Source organism: Macadamia integrifolia, chromosome 7 (assembly GCF_013358625.1).
Source record: "Macadamia integrifolia cultivar HAES 741 chromosome 7, SCU_Mint_v3, whole genome shotgun sequence".
Taxonomy (NCBI): domain Eukaryota; kingdom Viridiplantae; phylum Streptophyta; class Magnoliopsida; order Proteales; family Proteaceae; genus Macadamia; species Macadamia integrifolia.
The window spans coordinates 31,706,209-31,721,267 of NC_056563.1; the positions used below are offsets into that span (position 1 = coordinate 31,706,209).

At 39.5% G+C, this 15,059-nt stretch overlaps 2 protein-coding genes across 5 annotated transcripts; both read left to right on the forward strand.

Annotated features, from left to right (window-relative positions):
• Window positions 1-1,931: 1,931 nt before the first annotated feature.
• On the forward strand, window positions 1,932-7,009 carry LOC122083382. Of its 4 annotated transcripts, none has more exons than XM_042651157.1 (4): window positions 1,932-2,088; window positions 2,251-2,363; window positions 3,614-4,547; window positions 6,617-7,009. In XM_042651157.1, the coding sequence occupies exons 3-4, from the start codon at window positions 3,627-3,629 to the stop codon at window positions 6,728-6,730; spliced, it is 1,035 nt and encodes a 344-aa protein (XP_042507091.1). In that variant the 5' UTR covers window positions 1,932-2,088; window positions 2,251-2,363; window positions 3,614-3,626; the 3' UTR covers window positions 6,731-7,009. The 4 variants fall into 4 exon arrangements, with proteins under 4 accessions (XP_042507091.1, XP_042507095.1, XP_042507094.1 ...); XM_042651161.1 differs by having other exon boundaries at window positions 3,949-4,547; XM_042651160.1 differs by having other exon boundaries at window positions 1,984-2,129.
• Window positions 7,010-10,761: 3,752 nt separating this feature from the next.
• On the forward strand, window positions 10,762-13,106 carry LOC122085098 (galactomannan galactosyltransferase 1-like). Its single transcript, XM_042653539.1, has one exon. The coding sequence runs from the start codon at window positions 11,448-11,450 to the stop codon at window positions 12,849-12,851; it is 1,404 nt and encodes a 467-aa protein (XP_042509473.1). The 5' UTR covers window positions 10,762-11,447; the 3' UTR covers window positions 12,852-13,106.
• The last annotated feature ends 1,953 nt before the right edge of the window (window positions 13,107-15,059 follow it).

Consider the following 15,059-nt stretch of genomic DNA (forward strand, 5'->3'; position numbering starts at 1 on the left):
CGCAGTTCTGATGCCGAGCTGAGCCCCACTTTTGAGGCCGAGCTGAGCTCTACCATGTGATGCCGAGCTGGGTTCAACCCTTGATGCCGAGCTGAGCTCTAGCCTTTGATACCGAGCCGAGCTGTGTACTCTGATTATTTTGATGGTTTCCCTTATGTACTTGATATGTGAATTGTACTTTTATTGTGTAAATATCATGCCTTCGGGCCCACATGTATATAACTATTGTATCACAATTCGGGTATCAAGTATTATGGGATTATTCGCAGGTAAAACTTAGTCTTCCGCTGATCTGATGAGCTTATATTAGTTGTGTGTATGCTGTGGTGGAATACAGTATCAGATGATCCTTACAGGTTTGGGTTAATCGGTGTTAACCCAGTCACTGGCCCGGTTCAGTGTGAACAGGGTGTGACAAGACCCCCCAAGGAAGGAGCAGAAATTTTTGAAACTTTTGTAGTGGAAAGTGATGATGGAGTGCCAATCAAGGAAGAAGCAGGAGTTAGTGGTTCTTTGGAGAGGAAAAATAGTAAGATACTATCATTTCAAGTTTTTGATTTTCTTAAGAAAATTATAAATTCACCTGCTAACAAGCGGGCTGAAGTTCTTGATTTGATTGAGATGGATGTTCGATTCCTGATGATTGCTGACTTGAGCTATCTATTCATAGAGTTGGTTAAAGCAGATGAGCTTGAAGTTGCAGTTGAGCTGCTTGACAAATTGCCATCTTATGGCTTAGTACCAAATTCTCGAACATTTGCTGTTATGGTTCGATGTTACTGCAAGAAAAATGATCTTGACAAGGCTAGACAAGTTTTAGATGATATGGTGGGAAGTGGGTTGCATCCAAATGTTGTAACTTTTACGATTCTGATCAATGGGAACTGCAGAAGGGGGAGGTTGCAGAAAGCGTTTGAGATTTTTGAGGTCAGGAGTCATTTCGGTGTAAAAAATTAAAAAAACCCCAAGAGAACTTACAACCATTGAAGGAAATACCTTGGTCGGACAAGATGGATAGTCGCCGAAGGGGAGAGGTGCACACAATCGTACGTCGGAGGCTGGAGAAGGGGATAGTTGCAGGTTTCAGGGAAGGCGATGGCTGTAACGTCTTTTTCTTCTCGGTTTTGTGAAGCATTCATATGCTTATGAGTTTAGAAGAAGGGGCAAGAGTAATATCGTCCACTCACATCATATGAGGGTGTTTTGGGCATTTTAAACAAAAACTAGCAGACATTCCATCACTTAACAGGGTCTGCTAACGGTAGGAACTAATTTGAAATTGTTTGAATTTTTAGGGGATATCTCTGGTATTTCAAAAAGTCCAAGGGGTAACATTGTATAAAGACCAAAGTTCAAGGGGTGGCAATGCAATTTTCTCAAAAAAAAAAATTAAAGAAGAAAAGAAACCCTCAAGGTGTGGTGGGTTTGATCCTGGTCCTAATACTCAGTTATCCGTGACCATATATTGGAAAAAAGCTCTTAGAGCCCAGTTGGGGGCAAGATATGTTAGCATTTTCTTTGTTTTTGTCTTCTTTTTCTTCGTCGTATAAAATGATCCCACTCATTTTCAATGTACGAAATCACTTTGTTACATCCAATTAGTGGATTCGTAGGCCACTTGTTTTGAAAAACCCTCTCACCTCAAAGATTATATTGTTAAATAAAGTGTGTAACATCTTAGGCTTTTGGCATTTTGAAAAACATAGATTAGAGTTGAAGATAAGTTCTCTTTGGATAAAGTTAAGTGATAAATTAACAAGGTCATGTAACTAGATGAAGGGTGGCCATTGGTGCGACATAGATGACGATGAGGTGTGATGGAATAATTTTTAGGAAAAACTACTTGATCACCCCATTTGAATTTTTCCTTACAGAATTATACAAAAACCGTTTAGCTTTATAAAACAACCCAAAATAATACACACAAGCTTTTTTGCCTTTGATGTGTGTATTCCCTTGTTTCCTAATAGTCAATAGTCAAAAGTCAAAAGTATTCCATGTTGCAATGTTCATGAGACGAAGACGGAGAAATCCACATGGATTCATTCATGAGTTGGGTAAAGCTGCGTTAGGACTCGGAGCTTCAAGGTGTGCTGTTAGTTCTTACTTTTGAGAGAATGATGATTGGTGTGAGTTTGTGACTACGTTTTGTGAGAAAGGATCGTGTAATTGTTATTTGGTGATCTGTGGATTTCTGGGAATCTGACCTTTTTCTTTGGCCCTCTTTTCTTCTGTCTTGCATCGTTGCAGTTGGGGTTTTAGGGTTTTATACTCCCTTTCTGTCAATGGTTTTGGTGCAGAAGCTATTGCAACGAGCCTTCTCATCAGATGTCGAACGCCTTCTTCTATAATTGAGGAATCAGGTGAGGCCCGCATCTCATTTTTCTCTAATTTCCTCAAGCTCCTTATCTGATGAATAGCTAGCTAGCTGTGTGCTCTGAAATTATAGGAGAGTATGTATTCCTGCTAGAGAAGCATGGGTATCCTTCTTTTTCATACATTTTTGTAAATTGTGAATTCCTATTTCTTTCGAAATACAGCTGAGTATCGTTGAATTCTCCATTTATGTTGGGACTGTCTTGGTATTCTTGAATTCTCCATTTGCAAAATATAGTTAAAAGGCTTAATGCAAACTAGCATGGATCGAAGGAGAAAAATAGTCCATTTAACAAATAGTGGGTATTATTAGGCTTGAGCTGTGGTAACCACATCTTTAATAATCCCAAACAAAGAAAAAGAAGAAAAAGAGAGTGTCACTTTAATTATCCATTTGCAAAATGCTTACAACCATTAAGAAAGAAAAATAGATATTATATATATATATATATATATATTTATATATATATATAGGGAGAGGGATAGGTATGCCGCCGATATCAAGTATGCTAGCGGATAGCACCAATAGGAACACATGATGGAGTATCATTTAGGAAGGATATGAGGGTCATTTGAGAAAAAGGGAAGAGAGAGATAGACACAATGGGTGCTAGCATACTTGATATCGGCTGCATACCCAACCTTTTCCCATATATATATATATACACGTTTTTTTTTCTCATTCATTAATGTTCACATTCAGTTTTCCTGATATTTCATTCAATATATCAACACCCTACTCGTTCATGTGTGTGTATTTATTATAGGGAAAAAGAAGGCTGCCAGGCTACATAGGCTCTAGTTTATCCCTCCTCTCCCACACCCACAACCCACCCCCACCCCTTCCCCAACCCCCCCCCAAAAAAAATGGTGCAAAATATCTTTACGAAATGCTATACAGCCGTAGTATGTGTGTAGCTTTCCTGTCAATTGAAAGGGGCTCCATACTGTTACTTCTATAAACTGGGGATGATAAATTTTTTTGAATCTTCTAGTTTGATGTCACTTAGCAAAAAGGTTAGTGGAGGGAAACCGTGTAATCTATTTGATTATCTGTTGCTCAAGCCAGGGATATCTCTTTATCCAAGCACTATGAGTAGCATTCTCCCTTTTTGACCTTTTTCTTATTTAGATGTTCTTGTAGGCAGTGCAATTTGGAAATTGCCGAGTCTTTCTTCTACCTGCAACTAGCTTTCAGTATCAAATAATTACCTTTCCATGGTCTTAATTTATATAGGTATCTATAAAGAATGGACATTATGGCAACAGAATTGGGATTCCATAAAAGGTTTGAAGAGTTGAAAGTGGGTGTTTCCTTCTTCTGTTGTGATCATTCTGATTCAGAAGTTGTTCACAAGACAGCACAAATCCTTTTACCAGGATTAGCTACAGCTTGCATTGACAACACAACCGGTGATCCTTTCAAGGGCCCAGCTTCTGTGGCTATTGAAATTAGGAAGGAAATGGTTGACTATCTGATGCATAGAAGTGAAACATATGTAGCAGCAACCATGATCCAAGAAGTAGTTCCAGATGTGGAAAGTTCTGACCATCCTATTGATATTGTTTCAGATTTCATTGATGATTTTGCAAGTTCGAAAAGGAACATGTTTAGTCAAATTTCTGGATGGCTACTGAGTGAAAAGAGGGAGGACAAGATAGATGATTTTGTACAAGAAATGGAGATGAATGCCTTTTGGTCAATGGATAGAAGGGAAGCGATTGCTAAGAATATTTTGAAGAACCTTGATTTTAAGAACACATTCTGTTGTGAAATGAAATTTGACACTGCTGAAGAGCTAGCTGAGCATAGCCACCAGTGCATCTTTAGGTCTATTGACTGTTCCAATGAGGGATGCCGCGCTAGATTTTCTGCAGTTCACATGGAAAAGCATGATTCTTTTTGTCCCTTCAAAGTCCTTCCATGTGAACAAAAGTGCTCAGAGAACATACTGAGATGCGAGATGGATAGACACTGCATAACTGTTTGTCCAATGAAGCTTGCGAACTGTCCTTTCCACCATCTGGGCTGTCAATCAATTATTCCTCATTGTGCCATTGAGGAACACTGTACAGTGAGTCTTCATTCTCACTTGCTATATGTTCTCCGAGTAATTCACAAGCAAGCATCTGCTGAGGATCTGAACCATTGGGTGGAGGTGCTGGAAAAGGTAATATCTTGCTCCGCCTTTTGTCAAATAGTCTTCCTTTCAAACTGATGGAGTTGCTGATCTGCCCTTGTTTTTATTGCTCCAGTTTTCTGTGTTTTGCATTTCAAAGTTAAGGCGGCTACACTTGCATCATCATCTCTTTTCATTTCCTTTTCTGATGTGTTAACAAATCCTTGTTTCCCTTGCTATTGTATTCCAGTGTTCAGTGCCCATTAGATTATTTGTTTTCTAAATTATGATTAATAAATTAATAACTACTGCTTGTCCCTTCAATTCAAATTAAATAGTTTATATACATGAACCTCATTTCTTTCCTCTAGTATATATTTTCCTTGGACTCCTTCCCTTTTCTCTTTTTAGTTTTATGGATCTGTTATTTTCAAGAGAAGCATCTATACAAGCATCATTTTATAATTAATTCATGTCATGCCAAATCAACCATCTTGTGTCTTTGCTATCATGATATCACATCACCAAATCACAAGGATCAAACTCAGCATTTAATGCTAATATGAGCATGGATTCAACCAATAACAAAGATATTTTCTGTATGGTGTACTTTACACATCCAAATTTAAGATGCAACAGTAATAACTGTGAATAAAAGGATCCGACTTGCACAAGGAAATCATGCCATGAAGATAATTTTGATAAAGAATGTGTTTTTAGAAGGAAGCTGTCACTTATTGGTGCCTATGACAATGGTATAATGCCGTCACAATTCAAGAATAGGCCCTGTTTTGATGTCTTATGGTTATGGGCTTTTAATTTTATAGATTTCTATTGTAATGGACTCAATTGAAAAGCCCAAAATTTAGCTGGGGTGGGGGGTGGGGGCATGAATTTAAGTCTTTTTCTTAGTAGCATTTGGAGTTGAGAGTCTAATTAGTTGTTTGGTATTACTTTCATAAGGATTTCTAAAGTTTTAGCTACTCCTTAATTTCTAGGTAGTTTAGGAGTTGTTTTATGCTCTTTTTAGTTCATTAATGGTCAAATAAGTAGTGGTTTGAGTTGTATTAGGATTAGGCAATTCTATTCATGGTGGGAATCAGATTTATCCATCAGAGGGATGAGTTAAAGGGTTGTTAGTGAGAATTTAATATGACAACCAAGGCTAAGTGATGCAAGAGCAGTCAGTTTCTTCAGGGTTGATTGTTCACTTCCTGAATGATTTCAGAAAAATGGTGAGCTAGAAGTGACTATGCTTCACCGTATAGCTGTTTAGAAAATTTAGAACCTTCCTAAAATAAATCCAATATAAAATCAAACCTTTAACATTCCACTCCAATCTTCAGGCCTGGGTTATCAAACAACCCTATTGATGCCTTGTTCAAGGGCAGAAACTGTAGTTACTAGACTATAACTTCACAGAAAGAATCTGGGATTCAAAATGGTTTAACTGAGTGATTAGAAGGATACTGCATAGAATGAAGAATCATCTGCTGCTGTTAAGAATTAGGATGGCTGAACTGAATTCAAAACAAAGTGATAAGTGGCTGAGAATTAACATTGATGTGGAATGTGACTTGCAGAACTGCACCAAAAGTTAAGCATATCCAAATATGTAAGCACTAATATTTTTTCTCTCGGTAGGCCCCAAGGAGAATTGAACTCACGACCTCTTAATTGTGAGGTGTTGGTCCTTGCCAACGGAGCTACCCCATTGGGGTTGTAAGCACGAAAAGTTGAAGGGAATGATCCTACTCTTTAATATAAAACCAACCTGAAGATGTAAGCTCTTAGACTTGAAGGAGATGATACTTCTCTTTTATATATAACCAACCTGAATGTCAGTGGTCCAAGTTAGACTCTTTTTTTTTTTCTGAGCATGTAAAATGACATGATTGGTTGAGCACACCCTATCCACTGATAGCTTGTCTAGAATTCAGAAGGTAAATTAAAAGTGAAACCCCTTGCAAATGTACTTAATTTTACACTGAATTGGTACCATGTTTTATTTACTTATGCAAAAAACTATGGGAATAGCTACTGATTTTCTTGTATCAACAATCCGTGTACCTTATTGGTAGATACACAATTAAGAAAAAGAGTTGAATTTTCTTTGACAGAGTTTATCTCCCAGTCAAGCTCAAGATGCGAGATCTTTAACCTTTGCAGTGAGGGATCTTGAAGCACATATGGGTCCATTAGAACATAACCCCAGGAGTGTTAGTGACAATTGATGGAAGGCTGCAAATGCACTGATCAGGGAAGAACTGAGAGGATATAGACAGCCAACAATGGACTTATGAAGAACACATCAACACTGTATCAGTTTGTGAACTACCTACATTTTTTCCTGGCTAAATTTTGAGCTACCTTTCCAAAGATTGATATATGTGCAAATCTGATTGCACTTTGTTTGTATTGGCATTATTCCATCGTTGGCAACTGTTCTCTTACCAGTTGTCACGGAAAACATGCCCTCCCATTAGTTCATATTTGATTTATTTCCTGACAAATCAAGGCGTGGTTATCGTCATTTAAATACTTATGTTTCTTCCCACCAAACCAACCCCCATCCTTATTCTGAAGGAATTTTTCTTTCTCATAAAAAAAAACCAACCCCCATCACCACCCCCCCAACAAAAAAAAAAAAAAAAAAAATGAGAGCCTATGTTTATACTCATGGGTGTTTTTTAAATGTGCATCTGGTGCATCTTTGCGATGGGCGTGTTGTGCATGTCTCTGAGTCTCAAATCATCCTCATTTTTTTTTTTGTCAAGAGCGTCAAAGTATACAGGTCCTTGTAGAAGTGGAGTGAAAATTTATGGGATTGAGGTCTGTATCTGGCTGTGTAGGATATGTTAGTGTCTCCATTTATCTATTTTTATTCTCTCACAATAGGGAGAAAAATTGTCATTTCATAGGAGAGGAAGAGAGAGATAAACACAGGGAAGTGTAGCGTATGCTATAGATCTTGCGCTCTAATAGTGTTATTTCTCTCAAAAAATATAAGGGGAAAAAGAAAGTTGTCTGATCAGGTGGTTGCTATGCCCAAACACGGTGTGCAAAATTACCACTCTACCCCTGTGAAATAAAAGTTCCATGCGTGCTGATGTCCCTATGCACTCTCGTCAGCCCCCAAATTGGTGCAAGGGCCACATGTCTAGGTGGCCATTTCATGCTCAAGTATAAATGTACCTTTTGGGTGGGCACACCCAAGGTTTTAAAACTCGGTGTTGGTATCAGTATCGATCACAGTCAAAACTGATACAATATAGATTGGTATCGGTAAGGATCGGAAATCGTACAGTTTTCCCGGATTGGTCACGGTATCGGCTAGGATTGGTCCCTTCTTTTTTTTTTTTTTTTTTTTTTTTTTTAATCTAAAAGAATTAAAAAATCAAAATGAAAGAAGCGACAAAGTGTCTACCAACCTATAAGACAAAGTGCCTACCAACCCATAAGAGGAAATATTGCACTAATGGCTACTTCCACCATTGACCAGCTTGGCAAGAAGATTTGGGATGAAACCAAGCTTGGTATACTATTCAATCAAGGGATTGGTGATAAGGATTCCACTAAGGACCAACTTGGTGAAAATATTTGGAATAAAGTCAAGCTTAGTATGTTACTCAATAATCAAGGGATTACTGATAAGGATTCCACCAAGGACCAACTTGGCAAGAAGATTTGGGATAAAGCTAAGCTTGGAATATTGCTCAATCAAGGGATTAATGATAAAGATACTAGTTGTAATAGAAATATGATAAATTTAGTTTCCTTAAAAGATCCAAATTATCCCTATACAAGGATTGTAATTCCACAAGATGATTATTATTGAAAGAAACATCTAGAGCGACCATCATTAATACAAATACAATAGCTTGGTCTATCGATGTCCCATCACTAGTCGGGGCAAGAGCAAGAGCCATCGATTCAGCCTGAACAATAGACAAAACAATGCTGAAGATGAGAGTGATGATGGCCAATACTCCAAAGGAAACCCTAAGAACCGCCATTTTTTTTTTTTTATACTTTTTAAATCACTTGTTTGAAACCCTAGATCTCTCTCAGATCAATCTCTCAATCTCTCTCTTGTTTGTCCTTTATAAGTTTTTTTTTTTAAAATATTTATTTTAATGTATCAGGTTGGATCGGTCAATCCGAATCGGTATTTGATACCCAGGATGATACTGATATCCATCTCAGGATCAGTCAAGTATCTGGATCGGTCTCAGCTAATACCAATCCAATCTGGCCGATCAAATACACATACTTGATTCCATGGGCACACCACAGATACCTATTTTTCCACTTGGTCGGTAAAAATGATGCTGAAATTTTGTTGGTGGATCTACACAATACTCTTAACCCAAAGTCAGCAACTATAAGTACAACAGTGCATTAGAAAACTTAAAAGTGATAGTGAGGGCGCAACCCACCAAGCACTATTAGAAACCTTAAAGTGATAGTGAGGGCGCAACCCACCGAGTACAATAGTGCATTAGAAACCTTAAAGTGATAGTGAGGGCGCAACCCACCATTTTATTTAAGCCTCCGATACTCTTTCTGTAGGGTTCGAACTTGGGACCCTCCACAATAGTCTGACACCAAGTACAAGTACAAGTACAACCACTACATTAAGAGTTTTTTTTTTTTTTTTGGTACACATTAAGAGTTTGAATTGATAGTGAGGGCACAACTAGAAGTATTCATATAATTATTGCTAGAAGCAATCAATGGCTAGTCCTCAAGATTTACATGTCTACATTTCTTTAGTATTCTTTTGTTTGCAACAAAGATTCTTTTAGTGTTAATACATTGCAGAATTAAAGAATAAGGACCTAAGGTTCTCAAATTCTGCAATAGAAGATTGATTTATAGAATTTTTTTGGTGAAATCCTTACATATATACTGAAATCCTAGATTTTAAGTAAACATTGCTTGATGGATTCCAACTCCTCTGTTGAGGGTTCAATCTCTTTTGTTTTCCTTCCCAAATCCCTTTTAAGTTCATCATGTGAGATTGTTCCCAAATGTTCTTAATGTTTGAAATCCGCTTTTGGGTTCTCCAAACAGAAATAATGTTCGACCTTTCACTAATAGATGATGCTAAAATGATCAAAATTACCCGAGCTTCTATATCTATCAAAGATTACAGTCACTAGGTTATGACACAAACATCATATTTCTATATTTTCGATCATGGTGGTCGTGTTTGTCATACTTTGAAATGCCAAATGATCTATCAGAATATTTAGAATTGCTAGAACACTATAGTTGAACCATATTTTTCAAATCAATCTTAAAACAAACTATATATATTTTTCGTTTCTCCACTGTTAAAGTTTGTGGTATATTGTCATTAGAACTTGAGACGGTCCAACCTTCATCTTAATTCAAATGTTAAGATGTCTATATGCAGAAGACGGAAATATAAGTTGGGCCAAGCTCCACCTGAGGCATCAAGGGAACCTAGTCCGACCCATCTTTGGTGTAGGATTTTCCCAACCCTATCTTGGTTAAATGTTGCCCAGCGAACTGGGGTGGGTTGGCCTGTACCAGTGACATCCTTTTGGTGTTTCCTACACCCCATCATGTACCATGGACTTAGGTATCGGTCTCGATTGATGCCATATATATATATATATATATTGGGGTCGACCATATATATCGGGTCATTTCAGACTGTTTTGAGTTTTTCTTCTCAAAATATTGATACCTCTGAACCTATTTACCCTCTCCTGTTCCGCTGGTTGCGGTCAATAGCTATGCATGTATGACTGATATCTATACCTAATAGGCTAATACTGTGCTATTTATTCACTTAAAAAAATAAATAAATGAAAAGACTAACCAATCCAGTGACTAAAATAAATGACAAACTCTAGACCGGAGATCGAAAAGGAGTATCATGCGGTCTGTGGCCCGAGGAAAAAGTTTCCATAAGAAACTGTCGTGATTCGCGCGTTCCACGTGCAAATATAACACGTGTCTAATTGAAACCATCATGAGTAGAGATTGGATCCGTAGTTACCAATAAAAGAGAAATCTCTCCCTTATTTACAGCTGTGTTTGTTAAGACGAAGATTGTGCCCCATTAATAACCATGGAGGCACCACGTGGGTAGAGAATCTCAGTATAAATCGAGAGTAAGGAATATTTATATACGTGAATATACATGAATGAATTGGATATGAGATATGTTTTCTCTCTCTTCATTTGATAGATGTTACATTCATAAACGAAGATAGTTTATGTATATTAACGTCCATGAATGTTCACCGTCCTTGTAAAAAATCACATCCTGTAACAAGGCGAAATGTGAGATTGTTTTTACTTTCCAGGTAGAAAGGCGATATGAGATTTAAGATGTGATCTTCTTCCTAAGGATATCTCCAAGCAACAGAGGACCCACGGCAACAACAAAAAGCCATAAATCCCATCCCAATAATGTGTGCGTGTCAGGGACTGAGAGTGAACCCTCAACGGCCTCCTGTCTTCACACAGGAGTACCAGTCCCCCACTCTCTCAAGTCTCAAGTCTCAATTCTCAACGTCTGAGTCTCTCCAGTCATAACTCATAACTCATAACTCATAACTCATAACCGATCCGCCACTCTATCTCTCTTCTCAACTCCCGTCGTGACGTGACCCCCTTACCTAAAAAAAAAAAAAACTTCTCGTCGTGCATCGATGGTCTCCTTTATATAATCTCTGAAACCCGAAAAGAACACAAAGGCAAATGGGAATCTCAAAAAGGTCAGAGCAGGAACGTCTAAGTCATCTCTGTTACAAATACTCCGTTTCTCTTTTACTTTGTCGCTGAAAAGAACACGCACTCATGCCGGAGTAGTAAATGGAGAAGAGGAAGGAAGCGAGACCCAAGCCACAGAGGTAAGGTGGCTTCGTAAAATTCCATCGCTCTCTTCCGGTCCCCATTTTTACATCATAGATGGCGTCGCCACCCTCGGGCCAGCACCCATTCCGTACAGCATCAACGACGAGGTCGACTGCAACGGGCACGGGTAAGTTCCAATGTCAAAATAAATCCTCCTTTCTCACCGACGGGATCACTTTCATCGGAGTCGCCATGGCGAGTTTGCTACTCGTCTGGGCTGTCTGGTCTTTCATATACTTTAAACCCAGTCCCGGTCCTGATGTATTTTCTACGACGACCAACACCAAGAAGGTCTTCACCGCGAAGGACTGTGGTGGCGTTAACTTACGCCACGACCCACCTGATCCAACATTCTACGACGACCCCAGCCTCAGCTACTCCGTCGGGGACGGGAAACCCATGAAGAACTGGGACGAGAAACGAAAAGACTGGCTGAAGCACCACCCATCGTTCGCCGCTGGAGTGAAGGACCGGATTCTGCTGCTCACGGGGTCGCAGCCATCGCCGTGCAAAAACCCGATCGGTGACCACCTGCTGCTGAGATTCTTCAAGAACAAAGTTGACTACTGCAGAATCCACGGGTACCAGATCTTATACAACAATTTGCATCTCCAGCCGAAGATGACGTTCTTCTGGGCGAAGATACCGGTGGTAAGGGCGGCGATGTTTGCTCATCCGGAGGTGGAGTGGATATGGTGGCTGGATTCGGACGCGGCATTCACGGACATGGAGTTCAAGTTGCCTCTGGACAAGTACAGGGATCACAACATGGTGATCCATGGGTGGCCCGATAAGATATACGGAAAGGAGCCGAGCTGGTTGAGTATAAACGCCGGGGTTTTCCTGATCCGGAATTGCCAGTGGTCATTGGACATGATGGATGAGTGGGCATCCATGAGCACACTGACACCGGCCGCCGACGAGTGGGGTCAGAAGCAGATGGAGACCTTCAAAGACAAGGTGTTCCCGGATTCGGATGACCAGTCAGCCCTGGTGTACCTGATGCTCAAGGGGAAGAAGCCGTGGGCGGAGCGGATCTACGTGGAGACGGAGTTCTACTTCGAGGGCTACTGGGTGGTGATCGTTGGTACGCTGGAGACCATACAGGAGGAGTACGCGGAGATAGAGAGGAGGGAGCGTCTGCTGAGGAGACGACACGCTGAGGTAGTGAGCGAGCACTACGGGGAGGCGAGGGAGTCGTACCTGGAACGGGAACTGGAGCAGAACGGCAAAAAGGGTAAGTGGAAGCGGCGTCCGTTCATCACGCATTTCGTGGGGTGTCAGCCATGCAACGGGAAACGCAACCAGATGTACTCAGAAGAGAGGTGCTTGCAAGGGATGGAGAGCGCCCTCAACTTCGCCGACAATCAGGTGCTCCGTACCTTTGGGTTCGTGCATCCTCACCTGCTGAATTCCTCGGTGTCGCCTTTGCCGTTTGATTATCCCGCCGAAGAATGACTAACCGTTGCTACATAATAATACTAGTCACTGGGGATGATGATCGATAGTCGATACCCACAGCCATACAATTCCTCTCTTTTCTTCCATCCTCCTCTTGATTCCCCATTCTTTTGCAGATAGATGTAGTAGCTCTCTCTCTCTCTGTTGAGTCATCTTCTTTTTATCTTAATTATATATGTACTTAGCAAATATAGTCCTCTTTATTGTCTTTTATCATTTCTTCATATGTTACTTATGACCCCTTGGATTTTATGTTGTTATTTGTTTCAAAGTTTCGAAACATTCACTATCCTACTATTTTCTGTTTACAAGGAGAACTTGTAGCAGATTGTTTTTGACGTTTTTCACTTCATCATTGCTTTCAAACAAGTGTGATGATTACTTAATAATTATTCATAGATACTTTATGGAATAAGGGTTCTAAGAGGATAGAGAAACTCTGCTTTCTCTCATTGGCCGGGATTAAATCTACTAGGGGCCAAAAGTACACCTACATGTGTAAAGGGACAGAAATTTGTTTTGTTTTGTTTTGTTTTGTTTTATTCAAATATTATTATGAGTGCTCCTATGCATGCTCATTCAAGGAGGAGAATTACATGGTTATCGTGAATACCAGTGTATTGTTGTGAATACTACTCTAATACGAATGTACAACCCCTTTTTTATATTATTCATTATCTTATTCTTCAAAGTTCTTTACGTTAGTTGGGGGTATAAAAGAGTTTTTGAAAATAATTTAAGAATGACTTATCATTACATGATTGTCAAAAGTTGTCATTGTTTTGTATATTTTTTTTATAATACACATATGAGATGATAATAATTTATCTCACATAATAATTTATTTCTGTTGAAAAAAAAAATGTTATATCAAAAGGATAAAAAAGACAGGTTATTTGTTTGTAAGAAAATCCTTATATGGAAATATCATTTTTTAATTCTGGCTCCTCTTTTTCTTCTATTCTTCCTTTCGTTTTTTACATTGTAAAGATTAATGTGTGTACGTTCAACTCTCTCCTCATCAAATTTGTTGTTTTCCCCTTACTCTCTTTCTTTCTCCTTGTCAAATCTATCATTTTGTAATCCACTATCGACTCGGAAGGTAACACACCAATATAAAAGGATAGCCTATTGATTCTTCTCCTTCCCAAGGTTTAATGGATGAAGCCATAGAAGTGGTGACAACTTCCACTTGAGCCCAAAGGAGGAAGTGGGATTAAATTCTGTCATATGTGAATGTGTGTAGGAATAGGTGGCTTTGTACTGCTCTCAAAGAGCCAAGTCCGAATGTGTCAAGCTCATACACTCATGATTGGGGTAATTGGTTAGGAATACGTACTGACATCCAGCAGGCAAATTTTCTCTAATAATTAAAACAATGCACATTTCAAATGAGGATCAGTTTTTCTTCATCCAAATTCTTCACCATGAGGACTCGTACCATAGAAAGACCAAAGGGAGTGTTGCTGCCAAAAATACCCCGCTAGTCAAACCTACACAAACACAGACGACGAAGGTCCGGAGCTTTGTCCGGGGTTAGTCCTCCGACGCTCAAGTCAGGGTCGGCCGCACAGTTCAATAAGGGAGTAACGGTGAGGGTCTGAGAACTTACCTTCCCCTTTCTTCCGTGCCTTCTTATATAGCTCTTAGGGTTTAGGGTTTTCCCCCTTCTTCCCTCTTAGAGTCCCACTCGAATACGTCCAACCTTCTGGGGGGAATATTCCCCTCATGCAAACGACGTGATCCCGCATGATTTTGCAAGCGTGCCTCGGTGATTGAGTGTGAGTGGTCTCTCGGAACCTTCGTCTGGCGGAGGACACGTGTCTCAGAGACGACACGTGTCATTGCCCCCACCGAGAGGTTATTTTGGCTATATCAGGGAGTGATAGGATACTTTCATCTCGTTAATACAGGTGAAAATATTATCATGATCCCAACAGCCAATCACTTCACCCATGGAGAATGGAGAATAGAGACTGGAGAGGTGAGAGAAAGAAAATTTTTTCCTTGGAATAAAATTTAATTTAAAGGAGAAACTCCTAATAATTTCTCTCCCTTCAGAAAGTGGGCACTGGATTAATTTTGAGCTTTTGCTTCGTCTTGTGGACCAAAGCACTTATGATTAGAGGATGAATGGATGATGCATACTCCATAGCTATCTATTAATGTCATCCTGACGTTTCTAAAGACTTCTAACTAACTATA